This window comes from Amblyraja radiata, chromosome 13, assembly GCF_010909765.2.
Source record: "Amblyraja radiata isolate CabotCenter1 chromosome 13, sAmbRad1.1.pri, whole genome shotgun sequence".
NCBI lineage: Eukaryota > Metazoa > Chordata > Chondrichthyes > Rajiformes > Rajidae > Amblyraja > Amblyraja radiata.
This window is the reverse complement of record NC_045968.1, coordinates 40,310,469-40,329,909: the sequence shown is the minus strand read 5'-3', so window position 1 is coordinate 40,329,909 and position 19,441 is coordinate 40,310,469. Positions and strand designations below refer to the sequence as shown.

At 44.9% G+C, this 19,441-nt stretch overlaps 1 protein-coding gene across 1 annotated transcript in view; it reads right to left on the bottom strand.

Moving 5' to 3' along the window:
- Positions 1-1,372: 1,372 nt before the first annotated feature.
- The window catches only part of LOC116979925 (ceruloplasmin), a 43,135-nt gene continuing 25,066 nt past the window's right edge, over positions 1,373-19,441 (bottom strand). Inside the window, exons 12-20 of the mRNA XM_033031866.1 lie at positions 17,918-18,130; positions 16,665-16,869; positions 13,872-14,011; positions 12,709-12,837; positions 10,206-10,312; positions 7,126-7,348; positions 6,326-6,465; positions 5,023-5,185; positions 1,373-1,577 (exon numbers count right to left, since the gene is read on the bottom strand). Coding sequence (XP_032887757.1) covers positions 1,528-1,577; positions 5,023-5,185; positions 6,326-6,465; positions 7,126-7,348; positions 10,206-10,312; positions 12,709-12,837; positions 13,872-14,011; positions 16,665-16,869; positions 17,918-18,130 — 1,370 coding nt within the window. The 3' untranslated portion in view covers positions 1,373-1,527. The remainder of the gene's footprint in view (positions 1,578-5,022; positions 5,186-6,325; positions 6,466-7,125; positions 7,349-10,205; positions 10,313-12,708; positions 12,838-13,871; positions 14,012-16,664; positions 16,870-17,917; positions 18,131-19,441) is intronic.

Here is a 19,441-nt window from a genome sequence, read left to right as displayed (position 1 = left end):
AGAATTAGGCCATTCAGCCCATCAAGTCTACTCTGCCATTCAATCATGAGCTACCTTTCCCTCTCAAGCCCATTCTCCTGCCTTTCCCCATAACCCCTAACACCCTAGCTAATCAAGAATCTGTCAATCTCCATCTTAAAATTACCCAACAACATGGCCTCTACAGCTGTCTGTGGCAATGAATTCCAAAGATTTCACCACCCTCCAAATAAAGAAATTCCTCCTCATCTCCTTACTAAAAGTACATCATTTTATTCTGAGTCTCTGGGAGAGGTTGGATAAACTCTCCCACTAGTGGAAACATCCTCTCCACATCCGGGCCTTTCACTATTCGAGACCAATCATCAGACTGACAGTCAAGGACGGGGAAACTAGAGGTAGGAGAACTTACAGAACAAAGCAACTTGTACGGAGTTTGTACGGTCTCCCTTTGACCGCGTGGGTTTTCTCTGGGTGATTTGGTTTCCTCCCACATTCCAAAGACATGCAGGTTTGTAGGTTAATTGCCTTTGGCAAAATTGTTAATTGTTCCTGGTGTTCGATAGTGCTAGTGTTCGGGGCGATCAATGGTCGGCGTGGACTAGGTAGGCTGAAAGGCCCGTTTCCACGCTGTAGTTCTTTTAAAAGAAGCAACAAGGTTAACAGTAAAACTAGGTCGTGATTATAGAATAGAGGTTACAGAAAGACTTAATTAGGTGACAAACTAGGTCTTGATTACAGAATAAAATGATTGTCCACAAGTCTAACTTATTTGACAGTAGATCCAATTTTCTATTGGATCACAGTTCTATGTGGTCACAGTTTAAGGACAAAGGGGAAATCCTGTAGGACCGAGATGCGAAAAACATTTTTCACAGAGAGAGTGGTGAATCTCTGGAACTCTCTGCCACAGAAGGTAGTTGAGGCCAGTTCATTGGCTGTATTTAAGAGGGAGTTAGATGTGGCCCTTGTGGCTAAAGGGATCAGGGGGTATGGAGAGAAGGCAGGTACAGGATACTGAGTTGGATGATCAGCCATGATCATATTGAATGGCGGTGCAGGCTCGAAGGGCCGAATGGTCTACTCCTGCACCTATTTTCTATGTTTCTATGTTTCTATTACAATGAAGCATGCATGCTGTAACATAATGGAGTTCCTACATCTTGGGTGTCATCACTGCTGTTTTCCATGTCTTTACCTTTGGGCTTTGTCTGCCGTTCCCTGTGACCACATTCACACAATACACGTCCATATTTACTAGTTATTCGCCCACGCTATCCTTTCCCCCAGAACAGTGCCGAACAAAGATGTGCACTCTTCAGCCAACACGCTCGGCAGTAAGACTGTCCAGCTGTTTTACATTTGTCTTGAAATGACCGTAACAGTAAACCAGTGGACTTAAAAATTTTATTAGACACTTGTCGACAACGGGGTCCACGTAACAATCTCAGCAACACTTCCAATGCAACATCCTTTTGCATGAGATTGAAGTCATTAGCTGGAGTTCGAGCTGCGAAAGATATCTGTACAATCTTCAACTGATCCTAATTAGTTGGAACCAAACAACTTCCCGAACGATAAAAAGCTGCTCCCTTTTTCTGGGTGGGAGAAGAGAGAAAATTAATATTAGATAAAAGATACAAACATATGAGAAAAATCTAGGTTTAAGCGAATGTAGTAAGTAATACAAACATTGTTAGATCTTCTCTGCAGTGGGTTAAAGGCTACAGGGAGGTCAGATCTAAAACACAAAGTACTGGAGGAGCTCAGTGGGTCAGGCAGCATCTGTTGAGGGAAACGGACAGTCGACGTTGTGGGTCGGGACTCTTCTTCAGTCTGAGTTCCTCCAGCAGTTTATTTATTGCTTAAGATTCCAGCATCTACAGCCTCTTGTGCCTCCTGCAAGGTCAGGTCTGTGGGTGCTGTTATTTTAAGGTACCAACTTCATTACAAGGAAGCATGGGCGGAAATCCCGGGGGGGCCAGGGGGGACACGCTCTCCCCTCCCCCCCCCCTGTTTTGAGAGGTGGGGGAATATTCCCCCCATTTTTTGTAATCCAGATTTTAAAACACGGTGAAATCTCCGCTTTCCGCAAGACAGTGGGGGTGGGACTGCTGCTCGAGGGCGCCGATTGGACAAGAGAGACGTCGGTCAGCAGGCAATGGGGGCGGGACATGATGATTCGGCACGATGATTGGAGGAGGGAGGTGTCGGTCAGAGGCGGAAGTAGGGGGGGTGGGACTGAGGATAGAGCGCGGTGATTGGAGGAGTGAGACGTGCCAAAACACTCTCGGCAGCCCTGGACACAGACCTGCGCCTCATCCACAGCCAGGATCCATCCCGGCTCTCCGGCGCTGCAATCGTTGCCGAATCGCCACTGGACGATTACCATCCCCACGTGAGTGGCCCCCCCCCGGGGGTGGCCAGAGACGTCGGGAGTCAGACGGGAGCGATGCCCCCAGGCCCACAGCCAGCGCAGAGAAGCAGCGCTAAACCCAGCTCAACTCTGCCTGTCCCGCCAGGTTAACCTACAGCCCTGCCTGGACTTACGGGAAATATGGCCCAGGTTTACAGCCAGCGCGGAGAAGCAGCGATAGCTCCACGACTCCAGGCTGGTATCCTGTCAGTCCAGGCAGGGCTGTAGGTTAATCCGGCGAGACAGGCAGAGTCGAGCTGCATTTAGAGCTGAATTAAGCCTCCGAAGCTGTGTGTGTGTGTGTGTGTGTGTGTGTGAGTGAGTGAGTGTGCACATGCGCGCGCAGCCGCCAAGAAATTGTGTGTCCCCCGGTCCCCCCCATATTTTGATAGCGATTTCCATGCCTGCAAGGAAGTATACCAATGAAAGTGAACTCCCATTTTGGTTTATATGACCATACAGAAAGAGGGTCTAAAGATGAAAGGGGAAGAAGAAACTGGCTACAAATTTAAAATCAAACAGATGTGACCAAAAATGACACTTCAGAGCATCCAATGGATTTTCGTGGTCCTATCTGGCGTGCAATGTATGGCCTATATACAACAACAATCTCCATTTGTATAGTTCTTTGAAGTAGCAAATATATCTTGAGCATTTGACAGCAATGGGCCTGCACTATGCTGGAGTTTAGAGGGATGATGGGGTACCTCATTTAAACTTACTAAATAGTGAAAGACCTGGATACAGTGGATGTAGAGAGGATTTTCCCACTAGTAAGAGAGTCTAGGACCAGAGGCCACAGCCACAGGATAAACGGACATACCTTTAGAAAGGAGATGAGGAGGAATTTCTTTAGTTAGAGCAATCTGTGGAATTCATTGTCACAGACGGCTGTGGAGGTCAAGTCATTGGGTATTTTTAAGTTGTAGATTGACTGTCTCGTGATTAGTAAGGGTGTCAAAGGTTATGGGAAGAAGGCAGGAAAATGGGTTTGAGAGGGAAAGATAGATCAGCCTGATTGAATGGTGGAGTAGTCTCGATTGGATGAACGGCCTAAATCAGTTCCTATGACTTATGAACTTATCTCCAATTGGTGTATTACTAATCAAAATGAATTAGTCAAGCTACTTCAAGGCATTTAGACAAATGACCAAAATTTTGTTTACACAAGTCAAAAATAAGAAAAATGTTAGGGCACGGGCTTCAGAGTTTTGGATAGAAATGACAAGGTGCCAATAATTAGGACATAGAACGCTACAGCACAAGAAGAGACCCTTCAGCCCACAATGTCTGTGCCGAACATGATGCCAAGACCAAATCTTATCTGCTTGCACATAATCCATATCCCTCCATTCCCTGCATGTCAACATGCCTATCCAAAAGTCTCTTAAATACCACTGTTGTATCTGCCTCCACCACCCCCCCTGGAAGCGTGTTCCAGGCATTCACCACCCTCTGTGTAAAAATAATTTTGCCCTGCATATCTCCTTTAAACTTTGCTCCTCTCACCTTAAAGCTATGCCTTCCTGTGGGGGGAAATGTTCTAACTCTATATCTATTTATGCCTCTCATAATTTTATAAACCTCTATCGGGTCTCCCTGCAACCTTGAGTGTAATTCTGTGCAGGATTGCTCTACGCCAACACCGTTTCACTGTAATTGCCCAAATGCTCTCTGTTCCTACCAAGCTGATTGTCGCCCAGCTCCACACATAAACTCTGTAGATGTGCAGCATGCAAAGTAACTTGGAAACATGAATATGGGGCACTTGGTATCTATAATGGAGACACAAAGAACTGCAGATGCTGGAATCTTGAGCAAAACACAATGTGCTGAAGGAACTCAAATCAGCTAGCAATTGACAGATGACTTTTCAGGTCAGGACCCCTTTTCAGAGATTGTGACCCTTCTTCAGACTCTTTTTGTGGATGGGTCCTGATTTACATTAGATTTTAGACTTTAGAGATACAGCTTGAAAAAAAGGTCCTTCAGCCCACCCAGTCCGCGCCGACCAAGGATCCCTATACACTAGCACTATCTTACACACTAGGGAACATTTATAATTTTACAGAAGCCAATTAACTTACAAACCTGCGCGTCTTTGGAATGTGGGAGGAAACCGGAGCACCCAGAGAAAACCCACGTGGTCACAGGAAGAACGTACAAACTCTGTACATAAGGCACCCATTGTCAGGATTGAATCCGGGTCTCTGGCGCTGTAAGGCAGCAAATCTACCGCTGAGTCACAGTACTGCCCATTTCCCTCCACGGAAGCTGCCTGACCCACTGAGTTTCTCCAGCAGTTTGTAATTTGCTAGTGGCTATAATCATTTGATACCCCTTATCCTTGAATGAAAGAATGATACTATATTGTCACATGTACTGAAGTACAGTGAAATGCTTTGCTTTACTTTGCATACAAACGGGTACAATCATAGAGCAGACCTCACCTAGGCAGTATACAAGTGTTGCTATGTGTCTGGCGCCATCAACATTTTATAAATATCCTTGTACTGTGGACAAGGATGTTATAGTTCTTTAGAGTTAACACCCATTCATTTCTCTGCTTGGTTACAAATGCCACTGCTATATTTTGGACTGTTTTGCAGGCCTACTTCGACTTTTACCTGGTTTTTTGTGGACTGTATATGTTGTTTCCATGCCCCCGTGGATGTGATCTGTTACATGACAGTGGAGGAGCCAGGTGCCTGGATGTTGTGGAAGCATTTCCACAGTTTGGAACGTTCCTGGGAAAAGATCGTAAACATCTCCATGGTGGACTCCATTCATCTGTGGGGAAGTAACCACAGACATGTTCAGAGATGCTTTCCAACACATTGATTCAGAAACAACATGGGAGGTATAAAGGCAACATACATATCAAAATGTGTTCCACTTCAAAGGGTTGTATATTATAGCCCAACGAACAAAAGGCCTAAATACTAAACACTGCCCAGGACTGTCGGCTAGGACTCAGATGATCAATGCCGTGCCCTGAGAGTCTTTAGTTATCTTATAGCTATCAAAGCCCTTTGAACTCTTTAATTGGACTTTACTGGAGTTTATCTTGCACTGAACATAATTCCCCTTATCCTGTATCTGTACACTGTGGACGGCTTGATTGTAATCATATATAGTCTTTCTGCTGACTGGATAGCACGCAACAAAGAAGCTTTTCACTGCACCTTCGTACCCGTGACAATAAACTAAACTAACTAACTAATAATCAAAGGCATTACAAATTGATCAATTGGCATACTTTAAATAGAAATTACTTTGAAAGTTAGAAAATTATTAAGGAAAAGTACCTCAAAACACACTAGAGTAAAACATAATACAATAATTGAAGCACAGCACAATAATAATCAAACGCTTGTTGCATTTGTTTACTTAGGGTTGTCAACCGTATCCAAATACATGGGATTGTAAAATTTACTCCAGTTCTCCCTCGCATAAAACAGAGGAGACAGATGTGAGGTGCATCCTGATTTCCTGAATTGAACTCAAGGCAAGGCCACCAGCATAATCAAGGACGAGTCAACCCCGGTCACTCCCTCTTCTCCCCTCTCCCATCAGACAAGAGGCACAGAAGTGTGAAAACACACACCTCCAGATTCAGGGACAGTTTCTTCTCAGCTGTTATACGGCAACTGAACCATTCTATCAACAGCTAGAGAGGGGTCCTGAGCTGCCATCTAACTCATTGGTAAACCTCGGGCTATCTTTAATCGAACCTTACTGGACTTTATCTTGCACTAAACGTTATTTCCTTTATCATGTGTCTGTACACTGTGGATGTCTCGATTGTCATCATGTATAGTGTTTTCGCTGACTGGTTAGCAAGGAACAACAAGAAAAGGCTTTTCACTGTACCTCGGTACACGTGACAATAAACAAAACTAAAACTGAAGTGTACAATAAAACACTTACCTTGTATTCAAAGCTGTGTCCGTGGAAATGAGCTGTGTGCATGTCCACCTCATTGCCCATGCCAGTGAGATACCAAACTACTTTGTCACCCACATACATATCCAATCCAAGCAAGTTTCCATAGAGCCTCCCATTAATAGCTGGAATGGTGAAGGAAAAGGTAAAGTAGTGCCTTGCCATGATCGTATTGCAGGAATATTATACAGTACAGGTCCCCCATTGATTTTCCGGCACTTTTGGTTCCAGAGCCTAATACAGGATAATCCATTTTGCCAGACCAACAGAGGTCATGTAATAATAATTCAACAATACTCCACTGACCCAATAATTATTCCCCTCCCATGCCTCTAAAGCACCATGGACTACCAGAAACTTAAATAAAACAAATATTAAATGTAGGTTAAATTAACAGCGAATCCTGCGCTTCTTGCACGTTCTCCCTGTGAGCATGTGTGTTTCCTATGGGTGCTCCGGTTTCCTCCCACATCCCAAAGTCATCGTGTGGGTTCGTAGGTTAATTGGCCTCTGTACAAACTGCCCCTAGTATGCAGGGAGTGGGTGAAAAAGTGGGATAACAAAGAACTAGCGTGAATGGGTGATCAAAGGTTGGCGTGGACTTGGTGAGCTGAGGGTCTGTTTCCAGGCTGTATTTCTAAACTAAACTCAACCATGTCCATGGATCCCATGACTGAATGCTAACGGAGATAGTGGATGTGAAGGATGAAGTTCCAGACCACCATAGGTCTCGTGAATAACTGCCTCTGGTCCTTTAAAGTAGACCACGGTAGCTCTGAACATACCGTGTTTTTTGTTGCTCTCAATAAAATCATCATCTTCTTTGTCAACTTGCTTCGGCGTGGAGCAGTAATTTTTAATATTCTCATCCAAATACCATGACTGATTCTCGTCCAACACCAGGAAGAGAAGAGCAAACTCCTTGTACTCTGATTTCTTCAAACCAATTTTTTCCAAGAAGTTCTTCCGACAGGTTACCAGAGTCCCTATCAGGCCGCTGTACAAATCCTGCAACAGAGAAAAAGATTGAAAATCAAAAAATGATACGCATCTGAAGCCATTGGGTCTAACGTGCTCTTCAGTAGCTTTATAATGAGTTCCTCCCCTTTTCCTTTCACCTTGTAAATGTTTTCCCTTTGCAAATTTATACAACAACCTTCCCAGGTAATATCACTATGTTTATGAAGTAGTTTAGTTTATTGTCACATGTACCGAAGTGAAAAGTTTGTGTTGCGTGTTATCCAGTCAGCAGAAAGACAAATTCCAATCAAGCCATTTACAGTGAAAAGATACATGATAAGGGACAGGATACTTGATTTAGACATGTACATGGATAGGGCAGGTTGAGACCAATGGGTCAAATGCAGACTGGTGGGACTAGTGTAGATGGGGCATGTTGGTCGGTGTGGGCAAGTTGGGCCAAAGGGCTTGATTCCACACTGTGTGACCCTGTGACTCTATGACCTTTCAAAAGTTACTGTTGAATCTTTTTCCATCACCTCTTCAGGCAAAATATTCCAGACCACTGCATCTCACCAGGTAACAAGATGTTTCCTATGTGTAGGAAGGAACAGCAGATGCTGGTTTACACCAAAGATAGACACAAAATGCTGGAGTAACTCAGCGACTCAAGCTCAATCTCTGGAGAAAAGGAATAGGCGAAGTCTCGGGTCGAGACCCTTCCTCATACACCTGGTTCTTCTGACAAGCAGGTTGAAGGAATTGCAAGGAGACTACCCATTTTATTTTTATATAATTGTCTTTCAATATGTTAATCCATTTACGATATGTACAGAGAGAGTAAACAAAGCAAATCTGTCCAGGGAGGGTTAGCGCTGAGATCTCATGAACTAAAACCAAACGTATCAGTTGTCATGGAGACACAAGGAACTGCAGATGCTGGAGTCTTGAGTAGAACACAAAGTGCTGGAGTAACTCAATGGACTGGCAGCATCTCGGGAGAACATGAATTTGGGTCGGGATCCTTTACAGCGTGAAAACAGGCCCTTCGGCCCACCAAGTCCACACCGACCAGCGATCACCCCACGCACTAGCACCATCCTACACACTAGGGACAATTTACAGAAGCCGATTAACGTATCTTTGGAGTGTGGGAGGAAACCGGAGCACCTGGAGAAAGCCCACGTGGTCACAGGGAGAACGTACAAATTCCATACAGACAGCACCCGCAGTCAGGATTTGAACCCGGGTCTCTGGCGCTGTAAGGCAGCAACTCTACCGCTGCGCCACCGTGCCGCCCCACTTAACGGGGGCAGTAGGCAAAGAATAACCATGGCGCCAACTTGTGGAATGTTGGGAGTAGCGGCGAAGGAAGATTATAACTGGATTTAAATGATGGATGCCCAAAATGAGAAGAGGAAATGTAAGTAGGGCCAGCAAGGGAGGAGGGGAAGTGGAGAGGGGAAAGAGGAGGCAAGTTGATGGAAAACAAGAGGACAACTGATTGTTGTAAAAGAAACTGCATCGATTGCAGAAGGAGGGAGCATAAAGGAGTTTGGCTTTAAGATCAGGGGAGGATTGAAGAATTGCTGTCACAAACCTTATCTTCAAGGATTGAAGAAAGACAAACCTGTAGAATTGAGAATGATAACTTCAAAGGGACGTTGCCAATGGTCTAGATGGCACATCTTTACGGTAAGAGGGGCAAAGTTAAAAGGAGAAGTTCGGGGCAAGTTTATTTTTACACAGAGTGTGGAGGGTGCCTGGGACGTGCTGCCAGGGGTGGTTGAGGAAGCAGATACGATAGTGGAGTTTAAAAGGCTGTTAGATAGACATATGGATATGCAGAGAAGGGAGGAATATGTATCACATGAAGCCAGAGGAGATTTGTTTATCATGTTCGACATATACATTGTGGACCAAAGAACCTATTCCTGGCCTGTACTGTTCTAAATTCTATACTCTATGACAATTGTTGTCGGTCAGCTTGACTTATTGATGTATTGCAAGTTGAACACTGATTTTCTGGCACCGTCCGTTCCAGACCCTTTCTGGATTCTCCATTTTACTGGACCAACAGAGGTGAAGTGATAATGAAACGATAATCCACCCCTGTCCTGCGAATGACACCCCTCTAAAGCACAATGGAGTGACAGAAACTTAATTAAACTTAAATGGAAATGTAACTTAATAATAATAATAATAATGGATGGGATTTATATAGCGCCTTTCTAATACTCAAGGCGCTTTACATCGCATTATTCATTCACTCCTCAGTCACACTCGGTGGTGGTATGCTACTTCTGTAGCCACAGCTGCCCTGGGGCAGACTGACGGAAGCGTGGCTGCCAATCTGCGCCTACGGCCCCTCCGACCACCACCAATCACTCACACACATTCACACACAGGCAAAGGTGGGTGAAGTGTCTTGCCCAAGGACACAACGACAGTATGCACTCCAAGCGGGATTCGAACCAGCTACCTTCCGGTTGCCAGCCGAACACTTAGCCCATTGTGCCATCTGTCATGTAAACTTATGTAAACTGAATGTAAAATGAAACTTAAATGTAAACTGAATGCGAATGGAATGAGCTGCCGGCCCATCCCCGGCTCCCACCATCTCCCCGGCCATTTAGAGCCCCGGCTTCCAAACCCATTACCGACTCGCAAATTGCTCCAGTGAAGCCTTCTTCACCCACCACACAGTGCGGTGACATGGCTGTTGTTGCGGCTCACATTGTAGCCCATTGGGACCACGCCTACTTCGGGTCACTGTCCCCCCCCCACCCCCTCCTCGACACCCCCCCCCCCTTCCCCCCCCCACAGACCCTCCACAACCCCCCCCACCCCCTCCTCCTCCTTCAGTTGCCAGAAAATTGGTATTCAACGCATTAACCTGCAGTACCTTAATTGGATCTACAGTTGAGTAGTAAGCCCATGGAATGCACCGGGATTCCTCATTTGTAGGGGCAGATCGAGCGGGAATCTTCCAAATATACGTTTCTGTCTCACCTGCAAGTAAGATAAGTTTAATCAGACATTGATTCACCTGACGGGCCACATACTAATCCTTCTTTGTTAGTGCGATCGTCCAGTCACTTCCAGCTATAAATGGGCACCTCTTCATTACTTTGGCTGCTCTCACTTGTCCTGTTGTAAACAGTGCAATGTCCAGGATGCTGAAGAGAGATCTCCGGAGCTCACTTTGTAAAGTTCAACCCTTAGTTAGGTTTTAGTTTTAGTTTTAGAAATACAGCACGGAAACCGAGCCTTCTGCCCACCAAGTCCATGCCAACCATAAGTTCATAAGTTGTAGTAGCCGAATTAGGCCATTCGGCCCATCAAGTCTACTCTGCCATTCAATCATGGCTGATCCTACTTTTCCTATCAACTCCATTCTCCTGCCTTCTTCCCATGACCCTGATACCCGTACTAATCAAGAATATTTTAAAATATCCATTGACTTGGTCTCCATAACCGTCTGTGGCAAATAATTCCGTAGATTCACTATCCTCTGACTAGAGAAATTCCTCCTCATCTTTCTAAAGGTACATCCTTTGATTCCGAGGTTGTGCCCTCTGGTCCTAGACTCTACCACTAATGGAAACATCCTCTCTAGATTCACTCTATCCAGGCCTTTCACTATTCAGTGAGTTTCAATGAGGCCCCCCCTCATCCTTCTAAACTCCAGCGAGTACAGGCTTAGTGTTGTCAAACGCTCATCATATGTTAGCCCATCCTAGGATCATTCTCGTAAACAAAGTTCGATGTTTTCTCATCCACTCCCTGCACACCAGGGGCAATTTGCAATGAACCTACAACCCAGCACGTCATTGGGATGTGGGAGGGAAACGAAACACCCGTGGGAAACCCACGCGGTCGCAGGGAGAATGTACAAACTCTATACAAGCAGTACCCATAGTCAGGATCTAACGCAGGTCTCTTGCGCTGTAAAGCAGCAAATCTACCGCTGCACCACCATGCCGCCTCTTCTGCTGAACTTAACTGGAACCTGGCATATGAGGAAAACCAGCAACCAAAGATCCCACAAATGTTTAGCACAAGCAAGTAAAACTGTTAAACACAAAGCATTTATCATATGGGTCGATGACCTGTCTTATGATCAATGGCTCTGTGACCTTGCCGCATTATTTAGTATTGAACCTGTCTTCCTGCCTCTGTGGGAAACCACAGGAAGAACATTGCCTGACTTGGTAAGCTTTATTTCTAAATACCCTTGTGTTGGAAGGAACTGCAGATGCTGGTTTAAACTGAAGAAAGACCCACAATGCTGGAGTAACTCAGCGGGACAGGCAGCATCTCTGGAGAGAAGGAATGGGTGACGTTTCGGGTAGAGACCCTGCTTCAGACTGAAAGTCACGGGAAAAGGAAATAAGAGATGTAAACGATGATGTAGAGAGATATAGAACAAAGGAATGAAAGATATGCAAAAAAGTAACAAAGATAAAGGAAACAGGCTATTGTTAGTGTTTTCTAGGTGAGAACGACAAGCTGGTGTGACTTGGGTTGGGGAGGGATGGAGAGAGAGGGAATGCAGGGGTTACTTGAAGTTGGAGAAGTCAATATTCATACCCCTGGGTTGTAAGTTACCCAATTTCTATCTTCTAAATACCATTGCCACTTGTTTTAAATTACCAGCTATTTTCCAGCACCTTAGGGACGATATTGAGTTAGCCCTGTTTTAATTCCTCCGTATTTACATTCGGTGAACTTCTAAGATAAGATATCAATTACTCAACGTAAGTTCCAAGTGCAGTCAACATTAGAACCAGAAACACAAGAGAAACACAAGAGAGTGCAGATGCTGTGATTTTTGCGACGTTAGATCAGGTTTGGTCTTTTGGAAGCTCGAGCATGGCAGTAAATGAGATGCGTTGGATGGAACTGGGGATGCTGGTTTACAGAGAAGATAGACACAAAATGCTGGAGTAACTCAGTGGGACAGGCAGCCTCTCTGGATAAAAGGAATGGGTGATGTTTCAGGCCGAGACCCTTCTTCAGACTGAAAGTCAGGGGAGAGGGAAACGAGAGACATGGAAGGGTGAGGTGTGAAAACGAGAGACCAAAGAGGACGAAGCTCAAGGAAAATGTACAATAGATCATTGTTAGCTGGGGGGAAGGTGACAACAAAGCACATAAAGTCAAATTTAATCAGGAAGACAGTCAAACTAGTCTGAGAACTAGGGCAGAGGAGAGAGAGCGAATGCAAGGGTTACTTGAAGTTAGAGAAGTCAATATTCATACCGCTGAATTGTAAGCGGCCCAGGCTAAATATGAGGTGCTGTTTCTCCAATTTGCGTGGAGCCTCATTTGGTGCCTTAGACCTAAAACTTGAAGAAGGAGACCTGACCACAGAACAAACCATAACCATGGTATAAGACCATTACCTGGAAGAGTGTATTTAACCGTAGGGCTTTCTTCCTTCACTCCTTGTGAATGAATAGAATATGGCCTTGAAGCGAGGTTTTTGAAGACAATTTTGAGCTTATCATTCATGTTTGCATGAAGTAAAGGACCTGTGGGTGGAGAGAACAAATCTGTAAGCAGCAACTATACCGCTATACAACACACTGAACATTAGTATCTAACAGATGAGGACTATTACCATTTACCTGTTTCCATTATATATAACCATCTGCCATGTTTTCCTACTTACACTTGTCATTATGATTGAAGCATTTCATTAGAAAGCTGTATAAATGTGTCAATAAACTAATTGATTGATTGATTGATTATACCTTTAATAATCCTTTACAGGAAATTACAGTGCCACGACAGCTTCAAGACAGACATAACACCACACATTTCCTCAAATGGCTTCCATACTTAACAAGTTAAAATACAAGTTAAAATACAAGTTAAAATACAATTAATTTAAAAAAAGTGCAGCTATTTATGCGCATTATATAACCTTATAGCAGCTGGTAAACAGTACTTCCTATGTCTCTCAGTTTTGCACATTGGTGCAATCAGCCTCTGACTGAAGATGCTGCTCTTGATCACCTTCAGGGCATGGAGTGGGTGAGTGGGGTTGGTCATTATTGAGCCCAGTTTGTTCAGAGTTCTGGCCTCTACCATCTGCTGGACCGTTCGTTGCTCAGCCCCGACCACTGAGCCGGCCTTCCTGATTAGCTTGTCCAGTCTGTTTTTGTCCGCTATGTGGGCGCCATCTCCCCAACAGGCCACAGCAAAAAACAGAGCACTGGCCACCACTGAATGGTAGACACTGCACAGTAGGGGTTGTAAAATACAGTCGGCTTTGTCCCTTCCTGTACACCGCCTCCATATGACACTTCCAGTTCAGCTCACTGTCAAGCTGCACCCCAAGGTACCTGTGGTTAGCGACCACCTCCACCTCAGTGCCCTTAATGGTGATTGGTGTTGCTTGAGTCCTCCTCCTCCCCCTCCTGAAGTCCACAACTATCTCCTTGGTTTTTTTGGTGTTAAGATGGAGGTTATTGTGTGCACTCCATAATGACATGGAACATCCATTCTTAAAAAAAAAACAATAACCCAGCAACAAAAGGTACTAAATAAACATGCAGAATACCTAGAATTCCCAGGTGTTGCTCCTCTTTAGTTCTTTCCTTTTGTTTGGTAAATGTCTTATCAGTATATTCCCGATAAACGACTTTCTTATACTTGGAACCAATTGTCACATTTCCTTGAACTACATAAGCCTCGCCGGGACTAAAGATGTAAGCACAAAAATAGACATGTTAATAGAAGCAAATAATATGTTCCAAGTTGATAAAACTTTGGGAGAATTGGATTTAATCTTAGAAACATAGAAAATAGATGCAGGAGTCGGCCATTCGGCCCTTCGTGCCTGCACCGCCATTAAATATGATCATGGCTGATCATCCAACTCAGTATCCCCCTGTACCTGCCTTCCCTCCATACCCCCTGATACCTTTAGCCACAAGGGCCATCTAACTCCCTCTTAAATATAGCCAATGAACTGGCCTCAACTACCTTCTGTGGTAGAGAATTCCACAGATTCACCACTCTCTGTGTGACACTCTCTCTCTGGATGATCATGGCTGATCATCCAAAATCTGTACCCCATTCCTGCTTTCTCCCCATATCCCTTGATACCGTTAGCCCTAAGAGCTATATTTAACTCTCTCTTGAACGCAGAGGATAAAGAAAAACTCAAATGTTGGACCTATTAAGGCTATGAACAGCCCCATTCAATACCGCAAGAAATTGAAGAGAGTTGGGGATGTAGCCCAGACCATCACACAAATCAACCTCCCTTCATTGACCATCTACATTTCACGCTGCCTCAGCAAGACCACCAGCATAATGACAGACCATTCACTCCCTCGTCCCCTCGCCCATCAGGCAAGAGGTACAGAAGTTTGCAAACATACACCTCCAGATTCAGGGATTGTTTCTTCCCAGCTGTTATCTGGCAACTGAACCATCCTGTCATCAACTAGCGTGCGGTCCTGACCTCCCATCTACCTCACTGGAGATCTTTGAACTATCTTTAATTGCTCTTTGTTGGACCAATCTTATATCTTTGCACTAATCATTCTATATCCTTTATCTTTTATCTGTGCACTGTGGGCGACTTGAATATAATCATGTGTAGTCTTTTCTTTGACTGTACAGCATGCAAACAAAAGCTTTTCACTGTACCTCAGTGCACATGACAATAATAAACTAAACTAAACTAAACAATGATCAGAGGTACATGGATAGGAAATATTTGCAGAGATAGGGGCATGGCGCAGGCAAATGGATCGAGCTTGGATACGGCATCTTGGTCCGCATGGATGGGTTGGGCCATCTTCCCACATATTGTCTAAGAGTTACTGTTGCCGGAAATGTTGAAACTTTTAAGGAAGATGAGTGCTTTGTAATGTGTTTAACGCTAGAGCCTATATATTGGGAAAGCATGATGGGGGAAATGGTCAACATAGGGAACCTAAGGATGCTAATGACACCATAAATAGATGTGTCATGGTGCCTAGGTTCTACAGCACAACTAATTTAGTTAAAATAAAAAATTGGGGGTTGTAAACAGCTGAAGATAATAAAACTGCACAGGAAATGGGTCTTTTGTCCATTTGTTAGATCTATTAGACGAGATTATTTCAAAATAACAGGAAACACAAAGTTAAAGATAAATCTGAAGAAAGACAAGGATGAAAGGATACAGAGACATTGATCAATGATGACATTTCAAAAATGTCAAATTCACAAGTAAGCATTGTGTCATGAGAATATAAAAATGCTATAGGTACAGCGAATATTTGAAACACTTTGGGTTCTTTCTGTGCGTACTTTAGTTTAGAGATATAGCGCAGAAACAGGCCCTTCGGCCCACCGGGTCCATGCCGACCAGCGATTCCCGCACATTAACCATGGGCCGCGGAACTGGGGGGGCTGCAGCCCCTCCACTTTTTTGGCGAGACATGCTTCATAACCCGAAATTATCTGGCCCGCAGGCGTAATTTTCTCTTCTTCTGAGGACCTCCGACATCCAGAATCTCAGAATAAGCGGACAGTGAGCGCGGTAAAACCACCGCTCTATGATCTTTGGGTAAAACCACGACCAGCCGTAGCGGAAACCGACTGCCCCCCAAACCCTCCCTCCCCTCCGCTCAATGGCCAATCACAGCACGGTTCACAGTCGAGACATGGGGCAGTGAACGAAGGGCTGTGATTAGCTGCTGCCGAGAGAGCGAGAGAAAGGGAGTCAGTCAGCCCCGAGAGGGAGGGAGAGGGAGTTGGCCCCGAGAGGGAGAGAGAGAGAGAGGAAGGCAGAGAGAGGGGGGATATATCCCCCCACTTTTTGAGTTGGGGGATGGCCTGTATTATCCCCCAGTTTTTTGGAGGTCGAGCAACAACAACAAATAATAATTGTGCCGCCCTCCCCCCGCTCCGTCGCTCCGCTCCCTCACCGGGTACCCCCGAGGCCGGTGATCAGCGATCGCTCAAAAACGTTCCGCAGCCCCGTTTACCACCATCCTACACCCTCTAGGGACAATTTACAATTATACCAAACCAATTAACCTACAAACCTGTACGTCCTTGGAGTGTAGGAGGAAACCGAAGATCTCACGGGGAGAACGTACAAACTCTGTACAGACAGAACCCGTAGTCGGGATCGAACCCGTGTGTCCGGCGCTGCATTGGCTGTAAGGCAGGAACTCTACTGCTGTGCCACTGTGATTGCCCCTGTTAAGGCCTTCAATAAACCCACTAGTTCGATAAACTTACCGCTGATCTAGGATATGTTTTATTTTGTGTCTGTGCCTATTTGAGCTGGCCCCCAAGTAAAGTCAAATTCAGGGTAAGGGTATAACACAAAATTCCCTCCTACAGTTACCTTTCTTCATGAAATATATGCCGTTGCCGTTCCCAATTCCTTGAGGGTGAATAATCCCATTCGATCTCAATCGCTGCAATATAGTACGTCTTTTCATGGTGAGAAAATGAAGGAAAGTTGAACAGGGAGCACTTATTCACTGTATAAAACTGTTTCATTCCTCCAGCGAAGTGATCTGTGGTCTTGCAGGAAATTTCAAATGTGCCTGCATAAGACAATGTCATAAAGTAAAGATCAAACCGTTCCAAGGATTGAGTCTGGGAATTTTACAGCTCCAGCCCACTGGCCATCAAGTACAAGTCCACCACTGACTTTCGGGCACACTTGACTCCAAAGCCTTGTTGGATTATCCACTTTGGACTAACAGAGATCACATAATAATGATTTGACAATACGCCTCTAACCCTTTAACTATACCCCTCCCATGTGTCAACAGTTCTATCGTCTAGTTTTGTCACTTTAGAGATACAGAGGGGAAACAGGCCCTTCGGCCCGTCGAGTCTGTGCCGACCAGTGATCATCGTACACTAGCACCATCATACACACTAGGGGCAATTTACAATTCTTACTGGAGCCAATTAACCTACAAATCTGTACGTCTTTGGAGTGTGGGAGTAAACCCATGCACCTAACCTATGCATGCACCTGTCTAAATGTTTCTTAAACGTCGTTATAGTACCTGCCTCAACTACCTCCTCTGGCAACTCGTTCCATGCAACCACCACCCTTTGTGTGAAAAAGTGACACCTCAGATTCCTATTAAATCTATCCTCCCTCACCTTAAATGCATGTCCTCTGGCTCGATTCCCCAACTCTGGGCACGTGACTGTGCGTCTATTCGATCTATTCCTCACTTGATTTTGTGCACCTCTATAAAATCACCCTTCATCCTCCTGCAGGAGGATGTTGAGTGAATATAAAGCACTGCAGACAGGTCGTCTGCATCCATAGAAACTGCCTGACCCACCGAGTTACTCCAGCACTTTGTGGTTTGCTCAAGATTCCAGCACCTGCCATTCCTTGCATCTCCAGGAGTGGGCAGAAGATTGTTAATGGATCACAGGAGTGCAAGAAGCAATATAATATACAGAGGTAAACTATATTATAATGGTGAGACCGATTCATTCAAGCACTTGTTTTTTTCTCTGCATTAGATGGAGATATTGATCTTCTACACCAGACCAGCCACAATTTCTATTTTGTTTAACATTATTACAAATATCATCTGCAAAATATCACCTGGACATCTCTACCTGAACTATCTGGCTGCATGGCGACGGTGGTTGAGATGTGTGGAAACAGATTCATTGTGTCTCTATGCGTCCCTCGGCTTGTGAAGGTGTTGCCCTGGAAGTAAATCCCATGGATGTCGACCTCTGACCCCAGGCCCATCAGATGCCAGTGCACTAAGTTTCCCTTGCACATCTGCAGTCCTGGTTGATTGCCGTACATGTATCCATTGATTGCTAAAAATCACATTCCAGAGAAAAGGAGAAAAAAAAGATTATGAATTTTAAGCATTATTGCGCTAACTATTTAATCCAAATCACGGGCGGCACAGTGAAGCAGAGATAGGGCTGCTGTCTTACAGCACCAGAGACCCAGGTTCGATCCTGACCACAGGTGTTGTCTGTACGGAGCTTGAACGTTCTCCTGTGACCGCATGGGTTTTCTCCGGGTGCTCCAGTTTCCTCCCACGCTCCAAAGACGTGCATGTTTGTAGGTTAATTGACTTCCTAGCAACTTCTACAGATGTATCATAGAAAGCGATTGGGATGCATCACAGCTTGCTTTGGAAGCAGCTCTGCCCATGACCACAATAAATGTCAGAGAGTTGTGGATGCAGCCCAGTCCATCGCGTAGACCAGACATCTCACCATCTACACCAGACTGCCTTGGCAAAGCAGCCAACCTAATCAACAAATGTTTTCACCTTGGTAATTCCTCTCCCCTCTCCCATCGGGCAGAAGATACAAAAGGTTGAAAGCATGTACCACCAGGCGCAGGAACAGCTTCTCCTTCTCCGTTCTCAAACATCCATAAGTGAGGGTGAAGTCTCGATATTCCAATTTACATGTTGCCAACATCGGCATTTTTCTCTGCTACTGTAATGTTACACAATGCTGCAAATCTATATTCCGCACTCTCTCATCTCAGTACACGTGACAATAATAAATCAATATCAATACCAATAAGTTATAGTCATAGAGTCAGAGAATCATACAGAGTTGTAACAGGCCCTCTGGCCCAACTTGTCCACACCAGCCAACATGTCCCATCTACAATAATCCTACTTGCCTGTGTCTGGCTCATATACCTCTAATTCATGTACCTGTTTAAATGTTTCTTAAACGTTGCAATAGTACCTGCCTCAACTACCTCCTCCAGCAGCTTGTTCCATATGCCCACCACCCTTTGTGTAAAAAAGTTACCCCTCAGGTTCTTATTAGATCTTTCCCCGCTCACCTTAATATCCTCTGGTTTGCGATTACCCTACTCTGGGCGAGAGACTCTGTCCGTCTACCCGATCTATTTCTCCCATGATTTTGTACACCTCTACTATATAAGATCACCCCTCATTTTCCTGTGCTCCAAGGAATAGAGTCCTAGCCTGCTCAACCTCTGCCTACAGCTCAGGCCCTCGGGTCCTGGCAACATCCCTTCTCTGCACCCTATCCAGCTTGACAACATCTTTCCTGTTGTACATCGTTATAACTTTGGAAATATATCGCCAGTCCTTTAGAGTCATCTGGTCTACATCACGGAACATCCTGCCC